Source organism: Tachysurus fulvidraco, chromosome 21, assembly GCF_022655615.1.
Source record: "Tachysurus fulvidraco isolate hzauxx_2018 chromosome 21, HZAU_PFXX_2.0, whole genome shotgun sequence".
Classification (NCBI taxonomy): Eukaryota; Metazoa; Chordata; class Actinopteri; order Siluriformes; family Bagridae; genus Tachysurus; species Tachysurus fulvidraco.
The window spans coordinates 13,502,074-13,519,333 of record NC_062538.1 but is presented as its reverse complement, the minus strand read 5'-3'; the positions used below and the strand labels follow the sequence as shown (position 1 = coordinate 13,519,333).

At 40.6% G+C, this 17,260-nt stretch overlaps 1 protein-coding gene across 6 annotated transcripts in view; it reads left to right on the top strand.

Moving 5' to 3' along the window:
• Window positions 1–17,260, top strand: part of dennd1a (DENN/MADD domain containing 1A) — an 80,681-nt gene that overhangs the window by 19,799 nt on the left and 43,622 nt on the right. For 5 of the 6 annotated variants that reach the window (XM_027152790.2, XM_027152791.2, XM_027152793.2 and 2 more), the window contains exons 8-9: window positions 15,082–15,135; window positions 15,395–15,505. In XM_027152790.2, the coding sequence (XP_027008591.2) occupies window positions 15,082–15,135; window positions 15,395–15,505 (165 nt within the window). Of the gene's footprint in view, window positions 1–7,725; window positions 7,922–15,081; window positions 15,136–15,394; window positions 15,506–17,260 lie in introns of those variants that run through there. The other variant, XM_027152792.2, reaches the window with a different exon arrangement.

The window sequence follows — 17,260 nt, the reverse complement described above, 5'->3', positions numbered from 1 at the left end:
GCATAGATTAACTTAAAATGTCTGCCGCCGTCACCACTGGCAGGTTGGCCATTGACAACAATGCTGGTTGTTGGATCTTGGGTCGCTTCCCCTGGTCGCTTAATTCAAATCTCTAGGGTCAGGGTGTGATGAGACTGGCTTTTCGCCCACTGTATCAGGTCTGATACTAAAGGGACCAGTGTAGTCAAAAGAATACATCATAAAGTACAATGTGTCATTCCATACTCTCCAGCGGCCGCCAGCACGGGCGAATAATCCTAGAGCACACTTTATGTGACTTTCAATAGCTGTCTCGGCTAATGTCCTGTCAACTCTCGCTATTATGGGATAGGAGCTTTTCCCCTGAAAAACTGTGCATCCTCCTATAATGGCGGAACCTGTGCCTGTACTACGCCTGAGCCGTGAGCCTGGTTCGGAAATGTTATAGGGCAGCAAGTCATTATGAGTGTCGTTTGATTGTAGGGTATAGGCACGAATTTTAACTGTAAGAATTTCTACTGTGATTGCCAGATTCAGAAGTATGCCTATCACACATGCCATATAAAAGATTTGTACAGTTAGTCTGTCCTTATATTGTTTGAGTTCCATCGAGTTTATCCAGTGGTTTCTCATCTGTGCTCTCCTCTTGGGGTGCAGCTAGTTGCACCATGTTTCACAAACGTTCTGATACAACTTTATACAATCTCTAATATCTAAATATCTAATCCCTCGCTGAGCTTGTGTAAACTCTTGGGTTATCCTCAACAATGTCATCCACAGGGGCAAGGATTGATGTCTCGACATTCCTTGGCAGGTGGATTTGCTGTGTGCGTGCTCTAGCTCTGGCCCGTGTTCCAGCAGCAGGGCCTGTCACTAAGTCAGGACCATAGGGATCACTATCATCCTTGTCGTCAGAATACGGAATCCTGTATTGCTTTGATTTCAACAATGTCTCCCAGTCTTTTTCATTTCTTTTTTCGGTGGGTGACTGACCTGCCAGCTGTTACTGTTGTCCTGTCTCAGACGTGGAAGGCTGTTCCCCGGTTCTTTGTTCTACGGCGAGTGGCTGTGTTTGGGGCTGCGCCCTTGTCTTTGAGGTTGAAGGTTCTTCCCCAGTGTCTGAAGGGGGCTCATCCCCAGCATCTGCTACAGCTGTCGCAGGACAACAATGATTAAGATAATACCAGTATTCCTTACCTTCGACTTTGAATGCAGTGGGGGTAGCTAACACCACTTTAAAGGCTCCTTCTCTTCATGGCTGTCTTCAATGTTTTCTCTTGAATGTTCTGATGTACACGTAGTCTCCTGGTTCTACTTGGTTACGTGGTTCCTCCACTGCTGTGCCATGCGTAGCCGGACTCACCTGAGAACACAAGAGTCTATGGATATGGGTCAAATGCTTCACATAGCTTGACATTTCACCTTCCATCTGTTCAAGCGATGGTTCCTTATAGGGTCCTCGTGCAAAAGCCACAGGCATCGGCCTGCCTGTCACCATTTCATGAGGTGTCAAGTGTGTTGTACGATTTGTCTGTAAACGCATTTTCATCAGAGCCAATGGCAAAGCCTGTACCCAATTCAGGCTTGTGCTGGCGCATATTTTTGCAATTTTCTCTTTTAGCACACTGTTGGCTCTTCCTTATCTGCCAACTGTGGCATCTGTATCTCTACTTCTACTCTTACCAGAATTTATGTTTGTTCACTGACTTACTAACATGGTTGTGTATGATTACATGATAACATGATTGTCCCCTAATATATCCTTAAAATCTCCATCTTCTGACATGTGTACTCTAGGGTCTTTAGTCATGTTCCACTTCACTACCCTTTCTGCCTCTTTCATCTTAGGCCCAAAATCTTTGGATTCAAAACCTTGCCCGATCATCAGGGAGATGTGGGAGACTGCATCTCCAACTTGATACCATTCTTGAATCTGCTCAGGGAGTACAGCATATGTAGCTACTCCTTGCTGGCCAATTATCATGCTGTGCGTGCTGATGTGATATTTTCTTCCTTCTAGTCGTTCTTATCATAATGATGCATATTCTTCATCTTTTCCCTCTTCATCATGTTTCAGGGTACAATGCCATGGTCCTCTAGCCTCACAGCAATCTGGTCGTATGTAGTTTAGCCATGATTTCCATACCGAGTATTCTTGCCATATTTTTTTATGTATCTTTGTCCTCGACTTCCATTCAATATACTTTGTCCAGTTCTGTCATTTCCTCTTCTTGGCTTAGTACTAGGTATTGTCGAGCTAACATTTCTAGGAGTGTTATCCACACTCCCATTGGCCCACAGTGTATTTTGGCTCCTAATTTGCAGAGCACATCTCTCCCAAGAAGATTAGCTGGAGTGTCTGGGGAATAAAGTAGAGGTGCTTGCACTACTATTCCTTCTATAGTAATCCATTGTGGCTCAGTAAATCATAGTCTGAGTTTTTCCTGAGAAGCCCACTGTTTTTATTGCTCTACGTGTGAAGGGAAGCTTTGTGCCTTCTTTTCCAATGCTTGTAAATGTTGCTCCTGTGTCAATCAGGAATGGGGCATGTATTTAATTTCCAATTCCCACCATAATTGTTGGTTCTTGTGCAGGGTGCAGTGAGGTGGTACACTGCACCAGCTCCCCCTCTTTCTTCTCTAGGCCTCTTCACATTCCTGCTGGGGCTGGGCCCAATGGGCTCCCTCCTAGTGGTGCTGGGGCTTGTCCTTGAAATCCTGGGCCCATCCATTGGCCTGCCCAAAATCTGTGCAGGCACCTGTTATCTTCCTTGGCTTCCCATGTGCACAGCGCAATCTTTGTCATATCCATCTTCCCTAATCCGCTCCTTCATACTTTGTGTGGGAAGCATTTCCGCATGCAGAGCATGTTGCATGATGAGGCTCAGCTTTCCCGTGTCCCACGTGATGCATAGGTTTTTCCCCTTGTCAGATATTTCTGGAACCAGTCCATTCATGAAACTGTTTCTCAAGTGTGCCTCGTATGCTGTCACTTCCCCATCACTCATAACCTGCTGGGGGAATGAGGCCGCTGTGCGCGTTGTGTACTGTATGTCAGTGAGGCCATGGAGATATTGCGCAACTGTCTCGCTGTCCTCTTGTTCCTCGACCTCAGCCTGGTCCCCATCTGCGTTGTTGAGGTGCATACTCATGGGATAACTCATTGGGTATTGCATTGGGTATTGCATCATAGTTGGAGGCAGTGGCTGTCATCATCACTTGTGCTACTCCTCCATTTTGAGGCGGCACGGCCTCAGCAGCGGTTGGAACCACCATGACTGCCGCCTGTTTTGAGACATACTCTTTATCTTCCTTCTTCTTCTTTTCATAGCTTTCTTGTTTATTTCTTGCTAGTTCTCACAGCTGCGCCTTGTGCAATTGCATTACTAAATCTTCTGCATCCTTCTTTGCCTCTCTCCTCCTCTTTCTGTGTAACTTTGTATGGTGTATTACATTCGCTTCGAAGGTGGCCCATGGCATGGTGTTTAGACCCACCACTGTTTCCAGTTGGTCTTGGACTTCCTCAGGGAGTGCCCTTTTTACCATGAGTTTAAACAGTGTCTCACTTGCGGGTGTCTCATCCCATACTGCTCCCATCTCCTCTCTCCAGGACTTCTGGAGTTTCAGTATGAATTCGGCAACCCCTTCTTCTTCTTCCAGCTTTATTTTTTTTCCACTTTTCCTGGGTCTGCCTTGGTTGGGTAGGCCGTCCTTAACTGATCCCAGAGGTCATTCCTGTATGGGCCGAAGGTTATTCCATCTCCCCTTGGATCATCTGCCTCTCTTCCTAATCCAGCAAGGTGGAGTATTTCCATCATTTTTGCTTTTCCTATGGTTTGGCATAGGAAAAGCATTGCCTTCAGATCTCCCAGAGCCAAACTTTGTCCGGTTGTTTGTTCCTCGAACTATGTGATCCACCTTTGTGCTCCTTCGCACACACTTGGCAGTCTTTTTACCAATCCAGTCACATCCATGAATGTCCATGGCACATAATGCATTTGCTTTCCTTTAACTATCAGGGGGAGCTGTGTTGCTCTCGGTGCTTCTGTCTCGTCCTCCCCACCTTTGCCTCTTCCCGTCTGGGATCGGGTCTGCATGTGTCTGTTTCTTTGGATGTCGCCCCATTTTTGTTTATCTGACTTCTTCCGTGCCTTCCTTATTCGTTGGAGATTTTTAAATTGTTTCTCCGCTCGTTTCTGTTCTTCCTCCAAGTATTTATATTCCAACTCCAATTCCTCCACTTTCATCTCCAGTCGTGATGCTTGACCTCATAACTCCTCCATCGTCACATCTGTTTTCTGGCTTCGTTCCAGAGCTTCCTTTATTGCTCTTTCCTGCTGTTTCCAAGGGGGTCAGCTGCACTTCTCCCTCCAGTCTCACTCTTACTCCTCTCATATTGTGCTGGGGCTCCACATCCACTGGGGCCGCCCTTGAGCTTATTTCGTCATCACTCACTATTTCCATTGAGGTGAGAGACTTTTGGTCACTCCGTTCTTTTATTCTCTCGCCGGGCATCTCTGTACCTTCCTCCAGCTGTTGATGCCGTTGCCGCACCTCCCCTGTCTTTCCATTGGGTGATAAATTCCCATCTGCCTTGGTCTGTTGTTTCTTTTCTTGCTCCTCCTGGACCGCTATGAGGGTCTTTTTTGTCGCACAGTCGTTTGGTTTGCTTAGGGACCCCTGGGCTTTGCTGAGGTTCTTATGATGTTCCATCTGCCCGGTCTTTATTGATCCTCTCCTTCCCGGCTGGCAGACATCTTCCATTCGTGGCTTAATGTATTCTCTTGCCCAGGGAGTCGGTGTACTGTGTCTTTTTAAACCTGGCGGGCGTGTGTATTCAGTCAACCACTCCATATTACACTCCTCTGCTTGTTGCCTCGATAAGTGGGAGTCCCCTTCCTCCCATCGGGCATTAGCTTTCTCCACCTCCCTGTCCCAGTACAGGCGTCGATATTCATCATCTTCCAGCACTTCCTCTCTTCCTCCTGTAGCCCCTTCTGGGCATTCTGGGTATTTTCCTTCTTCTCCTCTGCTGCCGCCCTTTACCATGGGAGGGCAGTCTTCTTGCTCTCCCTGGGACGTTCTTTTTCTGCTGACGTCTGCCGGATTACTCCTCTGACTTGCCCTCCTATAATCTCCAGTTCTATTTCTTGTGTTTCACTCGCCTCTCCCGTATTTATTACGGGATATATGCCATGGTGGTTGGGCTTATATTTGTTGTAAGGTGGGGCCTGGAGCTGTTCCCCCCCATTCACCTGATGGTGGGGCTGTAGCCTTCTCTTTCCCTTGTTCTTTACTTTGTTCTGCTTTTAGCTTCTTTAACCCTGTAAAGCCCACCGTTGCAGAATTACAACACCACCTTGTTTATTTGTCCAGTCACTTGGCCATGAACTCACCCTACCTGCAAATTTATTATTATTTTTTTTCCCCATGACTGGTTTTATCAAGATCCGAATAAAATTCCTCAAAAAATTTTTCTGTGTTCATTACAATGTCTAGAACACATACATATTTAGTTATTTTGGAAAACTAGAGCTTATGTCCATGCTGTAATTCTACAACTTTGGGCCAAAGTGGTAGTCAAAATAGCCTGTGCACCTTATGCCTTACATAAAGACACTGCACTTCTTACATCATCACAAATCGAAATTTAAACTGTAAGATAATTCATTGTAATTCATTTCTAAATGTGCTTTTCTGTTAAATTTATACTTATTTTCAATTAGACCATAATTACAGAGACGGGTGCAAATGGATATGCTGGATAATATGTAGATTTCTCTTTCAGTTAGTCTATTCTTCCAGTTTACTGCAATTGTGGATACACAAACACACTGTGTAGCAAGTGCAATGTTCGCCTGTGCTTTTCAGTAGAAAAGAGCTGTCTTAGGGCCTATCACTGCAACCAATCACAGACTTCCAACCACACCAAAAGTGACAGAACAAAAACAAAAGCAAAACAGAAACAAAAGCTCTCCTAAATATTTTCTTCTCAATACCCATATCAATAAATGCCCATTCATACATCATATGATTATGCACAGTAAGCAATCAACCCTGCAAATGAATGCCTAAATGCTCTGTATATCTGATCAGACAAAGTAAGTACAAATACAGAACGTCTGCTCCTAGCAGAGCCCAACATTGCAATATTATTTTCCTAAAAAACTTACTAAAATGTAAAAAATTTAAACAAAGAAATTTTCTCATGCTTTTTACTTCTCCCCAGCATTTTATACTTACTTTCATCTTCCTGCATTTTACCTCATCAAACGTGCCTCCTTCAAGCCACTGCAATTCTCCTTTTGTTCGGTCTTGCCATTTTTTCATGTACTTCTTAATTTCTTTTTCAGCCTTCTTGTGCTTTATTATTACAATTGCAGCTGGAGTAATTAATTTCTTTTACCTTTCTCCATCATGCACCCTTGTCTCGCCCTTGTGGCACTGTCACGTGGTTCTGTAATTATTGCAGTTGAACGTGTATTCTTTTTCTGGTAAACGGGGTTGTGCAGGATTCCTTCTAGTATAGTTCTCAAGAAAGACAAGGCAGATATCAAGATCAGAGTATAAGTCCAATAAGTATAACTTCAATTAAAATGAAAATTAAATTAAAATTGATTAAAATCAATCAACTGCACATTCAAATAATTACATACTCAACCAAGTATTGACCTATTCAATTAATTAACTCACTAATAAATCAAATAAATTCAAATAAACAATCAATCAATCAAATAAACTACCAGTTAAATCACTTAGATAAATAATCAAATCAAATAGTTAAGTTGTAAAAATTAAAAGTTACATTGTCAAAAAGGAAAAAATACAAATAAAAAAATAAAACTTATAACATCATGTAACTCTACTCGGTTAGATAATGCTCCAAGTTTTCAGCTTCTAAAACCTCTAACACTCAGAAAAGAGAGAAAGAAAAAACAACAATCTTATTGGAACCAAAACAATCTCTGTGTGTGTGTGTTACAAATGTCAGGGTAATTCTAGGCCTTACTGGCACAGAGTTACAGAGGCTAGAATGGAGGGTTTCTTTTACTGAAACAAAAACACTACATTAGGTTTTTATATGTCTTGATTAATGTAATCATATTGTATTTTATGTCTAGTCCTGTTATGAATTAAAAACAGATTTGTATGTATGAATATGCATATGTGTGGACCCAGGAAAACTAGCTGATTGCATAGACTTTCAGCTAATGGGATCCATATAAACAAACACAAACAACAAAAAATTAAATAAAATAAAACAAAGACAAAAAATAAAATAAATAAAATAAAATAAAAATAACTTACACCTGGTGTAACACTACTAAAAAAAAAAAAACTTTCCCCAACAAAACGAACAAAACTTATGAAGTCAAAAAGAATGGCCCAAGAATTGTTTAAATTCTTTAACAAAATTAAAATGATTTAATTTTATATGAATATTTTTTCCCTCTAGGCATTAGTATCTGCTTACAAAAAGAGAAAAAACTCAGAAAAGCTGTTCTGTGTATGTGTGTGTTTGGGAATTAAGTCATAACATTCACCTTGCCAGATGGCCCTTATCACTCCTGGTTGGAATCGTCTCCTTATTGGCTAAAGGGACGTTAGGGTCTCGCTCCTTGTTACTGGCTGGCCCAACTGCCAAACAAATACCGGTTACCGGGTATTGGCTTCTAAGCTTGTCTATCTCTGCTCTATGGGGCATGTGAGCTGGACTACAAATATGACACCGAATTTGTAGTTCATCAACTAGGAAGTGAGAGTCGGAAAAAGAATGGACGGGAGTAAACTCCGTGCACAGTCTTCGGTCAAAAAAATAACTATTGTAAGGCGAACACAGCAATTTGGATTAAAAGGCTTAGATACTTCTTGGACCCTTGGGGATTTATGAAAAAATATTGAAAACTACTGAAAACTGACGCGAAGTGAATCAGATGAAACAGGTGAATCTTATTTTCACTCAGTGTGTCTCATACAGGTCTCTGCTATAATTGAATGCTTGTGTAACTTAAATAAATGTTATGTACTGCTTGTGTGACTTAGCGCTTTTTTCCGTTGCAACTCATTTTATAAGATCTTATAAGTGCCATAAAACACTTCACAATTGCTTGTTTGTACTTTATCACACATCAAACTGAATCGTCATTCAGTTTGACAATACACCAATACACATGTGCACATAAACAATTCATACACATTACACACCGTACACGTATCATTTATGTATACTTATAGGCGTACACTTATTTATGAATACTCATTTGGCTCTGTCCACTTATCAATGTGTACGTTGCCGTATCCACTTATCATTGTGTATCGCCGTATACTTATGATAATAACATGCACGTATATAAACACTTATAAATACTGGGTACTTTACCGTACCCCAGGTACTTTACCGTACCCCCAGGGGCCCCCCCCCCAGCCCTACCAATCTAGGGCCAACGCGTTTTCTCCACCTGCCTGTTCAGTCCCGGCTGTGAGTTATATACACACCGGCGGTACGCCACAGGATTTCAATCTTTAATACCAAAAATATAAATAAGTAACAAAATGTATACACCAGAATTCACTCATGAGTTTTTTCTGTCACACACATACACACACCCCCCTCACTCTGTCTCTCGCTCGCTCTCTCCGTGTGCGTGCCTCTCACAACAGAACTCACTCATGAGATTATTTCTGTCACACACACACCTCTCTCTCTGTCTAAGTGTGTGTGTGCCTCTCACAACAGAATCCGCTCATGAGATTTTACCCTGCCACTCACACAGTCACAAATCAAAACAACTTCATCTATTTCCTATTTCATTCAGTTATTATACTGTATTTCACCCTTAAGAGTTCTTGACTTCAAGGGCAGCTGTCCGCCTCCCAGGGCCACCCCTCCCTTTTCAGGCCACAGATTCACTACGCACAGACTTCGAATATAACAGGCGTCTGCTTACCTTAATATTATGGCCGGCCTCTGTGACCCTTCAGAGAGAGTGGTCCTGGTCCCAGACACAGGTCACGCTAGCCCCTTTGAAGTCCCATCTGGGGTGCCATTAAATATGTCGGAACTCAGAGCCGGTCTCCAAGCCAACACATCGCACGGTGATCTCTTCTCTTAGGCCTTTAGTTAGATTTCACTGTTAACTCTATAATTACTACAAAAATACTGAGAAAACTCCTCAGACCTGGATGAGAATGAGCAAACTTCTTTATTGTGGTCAATCAGCCAACAAATTATAATTTGCCAAATTCAAAGTATCAAATTGCCAAATTAAAAGTAACAAATTGCCAAATTAAAAGTAACAAATTGCCTTATTCAAAGTAACAAATGAAAACCCCCAAAAAGAGCATGTCATGCAAAATCAATCAAGAAAAACAAGAACTCTCGCGACATCCTTGCAAAAATAAAAACACCCACCTTGACCCGCGGACACGGGCATGCGCCCGCGCGCGCGCACACACCTTCGCCCCCGAAGAACCAAAAAAAACCTCAGATATCTTCTCAATATATACCCTGGCGCTCCTAGGAGCCCAGGTGCCATATCACCTTATTTACCGGCCTTACCTCCTATGTTTTCTAAACACACTGACCCAATTTCCCCTTATTTCCCATTACCTTTCACCCATATGCCCATTTATGGATTTTCCTCCCCTTATTTTTCATGACCTTAGACTAAACACCTGGGCCATCTTCAGTCTGCACAACAAGTTTATGAGCACCACATGCCCATTTATGGATTTTCCTCCCCTTATTTTTCAGGGCCTAGGTCTGTGGACTACTGTTTTTTTTTTTTTCATTCTACATAACATGTTATTGCTATGGACCAAGGTCTGAGAACCATGGTATTCTTCATTTTCCATAACAATTTATGAGCTAAGGTCTGGGAACCATGGTCTTTTCCCTTCTACATAACAAGTTGTTATTACAAATGTGCTCAGACTGACTAGGCCTGACAGCCCCGAATCTGGTTGCAATAAACATCTTTGGCCTACAACATCACCTACACATGTCTTATGACAGCAATTGTAATATTTTGCAAGGCCTAATACTTTACTTTGGTTATAGTATTGTAAGGAATAATATTTTAATTATTTCTACTAAGATTTTTTTCCAACAGTTCCCTTAATGAATTGTAGCCCCCTAGTGCTGGCAACACTCATGTAGCCCCAGTCCATGACACTTCCCACCACCATGCTTAACCGTAGGCAAGACACATTTGTCTTTGTTAGTAATGTTACCAGTGACACCGAAGCTCTGAGGCGTGTGTCAAAAAAATGAACAGATTTTCATTGAAGCTTTGTATCGAATTTTTGAAGGGGGGACACAAATAATACAGTAAAATTGTACTTATAAAGATATGTCCCCACAGTGAAAAACTTTGAAAATAACCATAATGCCACAGTCTCCATGCTACAATAATAATGATAAAAGCAAAGTTTTTCTCAGGTTCAAATTTTCTTTTTCTCCATCATTTTATCTAGTCTATGACACTGCAAGGCAAGTTTATTTATACTGTAGCACATTTCATACACAATGGTAATTCAAAGTGCTTTACATAAAGAAAGTAAAAACATCATAAAAAATATAATCACAACAATAAAAACAAGTAATTAAAAAAGGTTAAAATGTTATTTAAAATTAATTAAGACACTTAAGAACAGAATAGAAATTGATTATACAAAAAATACAGTGAGGTCAGTTCGGACGTAGCACAGTGCTCATTTAGTAAATGCACAGCTAAACAATATGCTAATTGTGGCCGTTAATGTTAAGTTAACATTATGCCAAGTGTGCACTGTGCAGAGTAGGTGAGATGAGCTGCTAAAGCAGGCAGTGGGTTAAACCACTGTGAGCTGTGAGGAAGGGGAGGGGGAACTCCTGTTTCTAAATGCATTTTTCCTCTATGGGGCAGTCATGGCGTAATGGTTAGGGAGTCTGATTCGTAACCCAAAGGTTGTGGGTTCGAGTCTCGGGCCGGCCATGACTGAGGTGCCCTTGAGCAAGGCACTGAACCCCCCAACTGCTCCCCGGGCGCCGCAGCATAAATGGCTGCCCACTGCTCCGGGTGTGTGTGTGTGTTCACTGCTGTGTGTGCACTTCGGATGGGTTAAATGCAGAGAACAAATTCTGAGTACGGGTCACCATACTTAGCCATATGTCACGTCACTTTCACTTTCACATGTTTCCTCAACCCCCCTACCCCCGGGATTTACACCCATGCACCCACGTGACTGCTTCGTTATCTGATTCAATCATGCACAACACGTGGCGCACCCTTGTGTGTTATATTGGAGTATTACATGGAATCTATTACTGTATAGCGAGTTTAGGAGAAATTGTGGCGAGTTGTCAATAGAGGCTGTTACAAAAAGATCGCGTTCTGAAATGTTGGAACACTTTCATTTGTGTTCATGTTTTTGAATATTCATTAATAATCTTGCAGCAGCATTTTGAACCTTCTGCAGCCGTAAGATAGAGGCTTGACTAATTGCTTTATATAACAAATTACAATAGTCCAGTCTTGATGATATGAGAGCATGAATTGCAATTTCGTGACGCTTAAATGTCAGACAAGATTTCATCTTGGCCAGATTTTTCAGATGAAAAAAACTAGACTTTACAACATTATTTATCTGTGTGTTCAGCTTCAGAGAGCTATCAATGAATATACCCATGTTTTTAACACATTCTTTAACTTTCATTGACAGTGGGCCAAGATTAATCTCTGCTGCACCCTTTGCTTCTCTAGGGCCGAACACTACAACCTCCGTCTTGTTTTTGTTAAGGTATAAGAAATTAGAAGCCACCCATGCTTTAATATCAGAAAGGCAGGACAATAAAGGTTTTAGACTATTTCTATTAGTTAATGGTAGATATATTTGTAAATCATCCGCATAGCAATGAAATGCTATATTGTGTCTTCTAAAAATATCCCCCAATGGGAGCATGTAAAGTGAAAAAATTGTGGGGGCCAGGATGGAGCCTTGAGACACACCACATATAAGTGATGTTGCTCTTGATGTGTATGATACAAATCGAACTGCCATGCTTGTATCAGTCAAGTATGATTTGAACCAATTTAGAGCCTTATCCTGCAAATCTTGTCCTAACATGCTGAAAAACTCCTGTATCCAAACTTTTATTTACAATCTGAAGAATACTAAGTCCAATAGCCTCAAAGTTTTCTTTCAAAAACCATGGAGGATCCATATCAACAACTGACTCAATAGGTTTCAATCCACTTACAATTTCCCGTAACTGCTGAAATGTGATAATTTCAAATTGATCAAAAATAGCGCTTTGTGTAACAGAACCTAAAAAGTCACAACTCATTTGCGGGATCGTCCTTCTAAGATTCTCAATCTTTGTTTTAAATGAGTCAAGAAAATTCTCGCATATTGATGGGGATGAATCTACATTTAATATAGGAGGGTTTACTACTGAATTCATAATATTAAACAATGTCTTAGGATTATTAGCATTGTTTTCTATTAACTCAACAAAGTACTTAGATTTAGCCGTTTTTACAGACCTCTGAAAATTTTTAAGTGCTTCCTTAAAAATATCATAATTAATTTGCAACTTATTTTTCTTCCACTTTCTTTCTGCCTGCCTACAAGTTTGTCTAAGACCTCTTATCTCATCATTGGATCAGACCTAACTTTGCACTGTTTTTTTGGGGGGGAGCTACTGTGTCTAACACCTCTTTACAGGCTGAATGCAACTTTACACACCTCATTAAACATTGCAACAAATTCTGTACTAGTTGAAGATGAAAAACTGCGAAAGCATTGCAAAGATTTCACAGGATTGACAGAACAGCATGAGACAGGGATATTAAAATGTACAGGTTTGTGGTCAGAGGTAACATGGTCATTTAGTTCTAAATCTTTGGTAGAGAGTCCATGTGTTAATACCAGGTCTAGTGTATGGCCATGGATATGAGTCAGACCATTCACCAACACAATTGTGTTAGGTCAAAAGAATCAATCTGGTTTGAAAAGTCCTTTGCTATTGCATTTTCTGGGCAGCACACGTATATTAAAATCTCCTAAAATAAGCAGTCTATCAAATAGGTAAGCAGTCTATCAAAGGTAGGGCGGCACAGACACCAACAGTGGTGGAAGAGTCCCACCGGTACCCGGAATTAACTGATGTGTTTGTCCATCTACCAAAAGTCCAATATTCAACAGAGTTTGCCGGTCGTAAACTAGCCCAGGAGACACGCTTTGGCTTAAGACAACAGGTGAGTTAAAAATGCCATGATTTAAAAGGCATTTAAAAAAACCATAGTACAAACAGGCTTGAGAGTCTCAGAGACTGACGGCATGCCATGAACATCGGCACCATCTTGTTCATCCGAACAAACGCTTCATCCTGCGTCTAGTCATAGATGTCTGCAATGTCTATCCTCCTTAGAAAAGGCAGGAAATCACTTGTACTTTTACTGTGAAATTTTCCATTATTTAAGTTCATATATACAGTATATATGTTATATATGACTTTGAGCTCAGCTTTGAGTCTGGTCAAACTGAACTATATTCTCCATCAAACTCCTGCACTCTGCTTCTGGAAATGTCTCCTCAAAACCCAGCAATCCAGCAAATATCACTCTTTTGTGAACTTCAAATCTGTTCCAAAGTTGTGCAAGTACTTGTGTTGATTACAGCCACGTAAAGCTCTCTGCAATGGGAGAGTGTATCTGGCTCCGTGCAGTGTGCTTGGCTGTCCTTAAATTTAGCTTGCTCCATTTCAACACAGTGTACAGTTTCCCTGTCAAAATCTTCAGCATTGTCAAGGATGTGCTGGAAAAGCTCAACCAGCTCAACTCTTTTGTCATGGACAATGCACACCAGCTTGGCATTACAATTACACCTTACCTGTATAACGTGCAGCAGCCATCTTTGGCAAAACTTATCCAGTAATTTGGTGCTTTTAGGAGAACAAGTAAAAAATGTTAAAAAAAAAAAAAAAAAAAATAGCTTGTGTTCTTTAATTTTTTAATGCTCCCTGGACATCCCTAGGATGAAAGTCTGCACAAAGAGGGCCTGGGGAGGGTCTTTTATGTGAGCCTGTACTCCATTTAGCTTCAGTGCCATTACAGCTGCTCCACTGTAGCACTATGACAATAATTTGGATTTAGAGTTGTTGCTCTCCAGCACATCCAAAACCAACCCTTCTAGATTCTGGCCGTGGTTTTTGTCTCTAATGTACGGTGGCCAAGAAGTGCAAAACACATTAACAAATCCGAAAACAAAGCAACAAATGCAAAAACAAAACAACAAATCCGAATACACATTAGCAATTCCAAATGCACATTAACAATTCCAAATACACATTAACAAAACCGAATACACATTAACAAATCCGAATACACATTAACAAATCCAAAAACACATTAAGTGTTTTAGTATCTGTGTATGAGATGCTGTTACAGACACATTTCAAATTTTAGCTCTCAAACTATCGAATTACTTGCGCATAATATCAAAAACACATGATCTGTAACACACAAAACCTCTTTTACATGCAATCATACTTTCTCACACGAAATTAACGTTTCTCTGCATGGTCATAATTTGATATTGTGTGAGAGAAACTTTGGTAAATCTCTTTCTCTCACACACAAACAAACCCACAATCTTTTACATAATCAATCCACTAAGATTTGATACTGTATGAGAAGGAGATTATCAGAAAATTCTGGTGGTTTGTTTGAGAGAGTATGACTGTGTGTAAAAAAGGCTTGATGATCATCAAAGTGTTTTTTTGTCAAAGTCTAGACAAGCCATTATGTTCCTCTTGATTGAAAGTGTTTTTCCTTGCATCACCCCATTTGATTTCCCAATTTTTTTATATTACAAAATAAAATACATACACTGAGAAGCTGGTTTTCATTTTCAAGCTGACTTAAAATTAAGGTATTTTTTAGATCAATAGCCAAAGATTGTACAGACTTCAAAATGTTCACTCGGTCACCTTTTGGGCTATAGAATAAAAATCTATACCATGAGGACATGAAACAATACAAAAGTTTACAGGATTGTAAACCAATACAAAAATGCTTACAAATTTTTGATTAATTTCTTGCTTCTTTTCAATATCTAGCATGCCTGCTTCACTGTGCCTGATCCAAGCGAGCTGCCAAGTATACCTGAAAATGTAAGTTATGTGAAATATAAAGATAAAATAAACACCAAAAACCTATTTACCATATACAAAAGGAACTGCACACCAGACACTGTTGAACAATGCACACTGCATGCCACACACAAAATCACTTTTGAGTTTTGTTTTATGAGAATTGGTGTGTATACAGGTGCAAGTATCAACCCTGCAGAAATTCCCTTCCTGTGTGATAAGTTTAGCTCATTACCATTATTATTTTAGTAAATGAAACTGATATTTGTTTTTGTTTTAGAGAAACATGACGGACTATTTTATAGCAGTAGATGTAAACAATATGCTTCATCTGTATGCAAGCATGCTGCACGAACGAAGAGTTCTAATCAGCTCCAGCAATTTGAGCACGGTAAGTGTCATCCTTCTCTTCGATGTTTCAACATTATATTCTATCTACACTTTAAAAATGTATATGTTGAATGTTGAGGCAAATGTACCTTGTATTTATTATTGGGTAGGAATGTTAACAATGATTACCGTGAACAATATGTACAACATATACAGTATATGACAAAGGGTATGTATAGATGGTTCTGCAGTATTGTTTTCATCTATCACACACAGATGAGTTATAATAAGGTGTATAATAAAAATGATTGCCAAAAACATTCTTTATGGCAGAAGAGCTGATTGAGTCTGCTGGCTTTGTAGTATGACATGAAGTATTCAACTTCTGCTTCCTAGAACAAATTAAAAGAAAATACAGAGCCTTAGCAACGGTGTTGATGGATTGGCTGCTATGACTTGATCCTGGATAGATTGGCTGATATAAATGAGCACGGCAATGTTTGTGCATTGTCATGTCGGTTCCTTCTCTACAGCATTAGAAGGATTTGGCCATTTTTGTCCACACAGGCTGCTCAGGTGTTTGTTCAGTGTATTTTTATCTCAAGTCTGGACTACTGCAACTCATTGCTGGTCTACAAACCACCACCCACCTAAGGATGGCAGGAGAGGAAGTCTGATTCTCATCCAATAGGCAGCGGCATACACCGCCCGCAGGCAGATGATTTTGTCCCAATTAGCTACTGAAATTTTGTTGGGGCTCCAATCAGTCTGAAGGCAAGTGTCCTTTCAGCAATGCCTCTCTAGCCAACCCCAGAACCCCATAAATCCCATACCTCGCATATTCATTGTAATATCACAGAAAATGCTGTCTAATTGGACCCTAAAATTATCAGAAGGGGTGAGGACTAACTGCCAGGCTATGCTTTTGCCCCCAAATTTGAATTTTTTTATTTTATTTTTTATTTTTTTACTGAAAAATCAACAATCACAAATACAAGAATGTATACAGAAATTCTCCATTTTACTTTTTCAAACAACAAAGAGAAAGCACCGCCACCCAAAACAAAAACAAACCCTAGGCTAAAACATCTTTGTGAAAGACAAAACCTTAAACTGAATGAGACTGAGGCGGGCATAGGAAGTGGTAGACCGTATCCTATCTACGGCTTTCTCCCACCGTTCGTTACCAAACTGCAGCCCTAACTCCTCCTCCCAAGCGGTCCTGGTTTTATCTGTATTACAGCTATTGAGAGATAAAATGAAACTGTATATCCGGGAAATCAAACTACAATGGTGTGGAGTGAACATGACTAAACTCTCCCAAGGTTGCTTGGGGGGTACAGAGGGAAAATTGGGAAGGCATTTAGATACAAAGCTGCGGACTTGGAGATATCGAAAAAAATTAGTTGAAGGCAGCCCATACTCCAAGGACAGGCTGGCAAAACTTCTAAAGATGCCATTTTCGTACAAATTATAAAGTTGCTTGATGCATTTTTCGTGCCATAGTGAGAGAGCTGAATCTAAAAAAGATGGGGGAGACAAATGATTTTTATTCAGGGGACCCAGTGCTGATAGAGCCCTAAATTTAAAGTGACGCCTAAACTGAAACCAAATTTTAAGTGTGTTCAGTACGATTGGATTGTCAGTATATTGAGATGGTTTGATCGGAAGGGGTGAGCAAAGCAGAGCAGATACAGGATGATCTACAAGACAGTAGCTCTAGATTGCACCAAGTTCCGTTGAATTGGTTCAGGAGTTTAGTTTTTGGATATGTGCAGCCCAGTAGTGTATTTGAAAATTGGGCAAAGCAAGCCCA